Genomic DNA, 1,388 nt, shown 5'->3' with positions numbered 1-1,388 from the left:
ACCAGTCAGAATGGCCATCATCAAAAAATGAGACATAGATTTGATGGGGAGAGGCTATGGCTTATAGATGAACTGGAAACTCAAAATGGGTGACAAGTAAGTGAAGAAAATATTTCAGGAAGAACGAGGAGTCCTGTGTCACTGGGGTGCAAGATTTGCAAAAGAGGAATAAAGTCTGATAACCCTGGGAACATCAGTTCAGATCCTCTTGCTCTAGAGATAATACTTTATTTGAATTAAAGGTGAGTCACCAGCACTTCCTAAGTTGCCTGTTTGGTAACAACTAGCACAACAACCAGAATTAAAAGAAAAAAAAATAATCCACCTTCTAATTTTTTTGTGAAAAATCTTTAATTTGATTTGGCTTCTATAGACCCCGCGGGAGCATTTTCACACCTGGCAACGTTCTTATCGCGCTTCTGGATTTTTCATCTCTCCCTTCGGCAGCATTTTCGACCACTGTGGGAACAAAGGCCTAAGGGTATCTCCCTCGGAAGACAGCCAAACAGAGCACACCGGCCGCCTCTCATTCTGCAATAATACTTTTGTAATATATTTATGATTCTTCCACTGCCTGCAATGAAGAAACGGAAAGCACGGGAAGGTTTTAGGAAGTGCAAGACCTAGGCTTTTGGAATTCCTCACGTAACTGATCTGTGGCCTTTCTTTTATTTCTTTTTCCTTTTTCTATACCATCAGGAGTAAAGTAGAAGGTGGGACTAAGCAACGAACAACGTGTCCATGGGTTCAGCTCAGTCATAAACCGCCGGAGTGCTGAGAAAGTGGCATGACCACGGGCAGCCCCCCTCGTGAACTGACACCTGGGAGGCCGGGGCCATGGTGGTCCCCCGGGACTCTCTAGAGGCCAAAAGACTCTACCACCAACCACGAAGCTAATAAAAGGGAAGTCTGTGCTTCTGTTCTCGACTGTCAATTTTTCCTCTTGGTATTAAAGTTTTACATCACTTTCCTCCTGTCTCATTAACAGGTATAACGGCCTTCCCGGGAAGGGGTGGCTTTTGTGATCTGGTTTTTCTCTTAAGAGTGAATCAGAAGAGATCGAGACCCTTACTTTAAGGTTCTTAATGGTCTTTGTCAGAAAGAAAAAAATTGGTTATGTCTAGTTCCCAGACAATAAATCTGTTTGGTCTAAAATTCCCAGAAGAATGGAGAGGGCTGACTCTGACTTATATATTCTCAATCCTTTCAGCCCTCTCATTTCCCAGCCCCTCTTACCTGGAACAGGCAGCAAGAACAAGAAGAACAACACAAAGAGAAGGTAGTAGACCCTCATGGCTGGCCGGCTTCGCAGCTGCGACTGGACAGGAGGGTGCACTGGCTCACCTTATAAAGGCTCCAGGTCCACAGCCACAGGGAGAAGCATTCAA

General features: G+C 44.7%; 1 protein-coding gene across 1 annotated transcript; it reads right to left on the bottom strand.

Annotated features, from left to right (window-relative positions):
• Positions 1-326: 326 nt before the first annotated feature.
• Positions 327-1,388, bottom strand: LOC132512761 (beta-defensin 103A-like). The gene is made up of 2 exons (XM_060136636.1): positions 1,237-1,388; positions 327-574 (listed from the first exon to the last, which is right to left on the bottom strand). Exons 1-2 carry the CDS (start codon positions 1,292-1,294, stop codon positions 429-431), a joined length of 204 nt encoding a protein of 67 aa, XP_059992619.1. The 5' UTR covers positions 1,295-1,388; the 3' UTR covers positions 327-428.

The sequence above is a fragment of the Lagenorhynchus albirostris genome, chromosome 21, assembly GCF_949774975.1.
Source record: "Lagenorhynchus albirostris chromosome 21, mLagAlb1.1, whole genome shotgun sequence".
NCBI lineage: Eukaryota > Metazoa > Chordata > Mammalia > Artiodactyla > Delphinidae > Lagenorhynchus > Lagenorhynchus albirostris.
This window is presented reverse-complemented; position numbering and strand designations above follow the sequence as displayed.

Bases quoted from the DNA above. Each gene is read 5' to 3' on its own strand.
- LOC132512761 (XM_060136636.1), bottom strand. From the start codon at position 1,294: ATGAGGGTCTACTACCTTCTCTTTGTGTTGTTCTTCTTGTTCTTGCTG. The intron at 575-1,236 runs GTAAGAGGGGCT...TCTTCATTGCAG, and splicing joins GTTCTTGCTGCCTGTTCCAG to GCAGTGGAAGAATCATAAAT.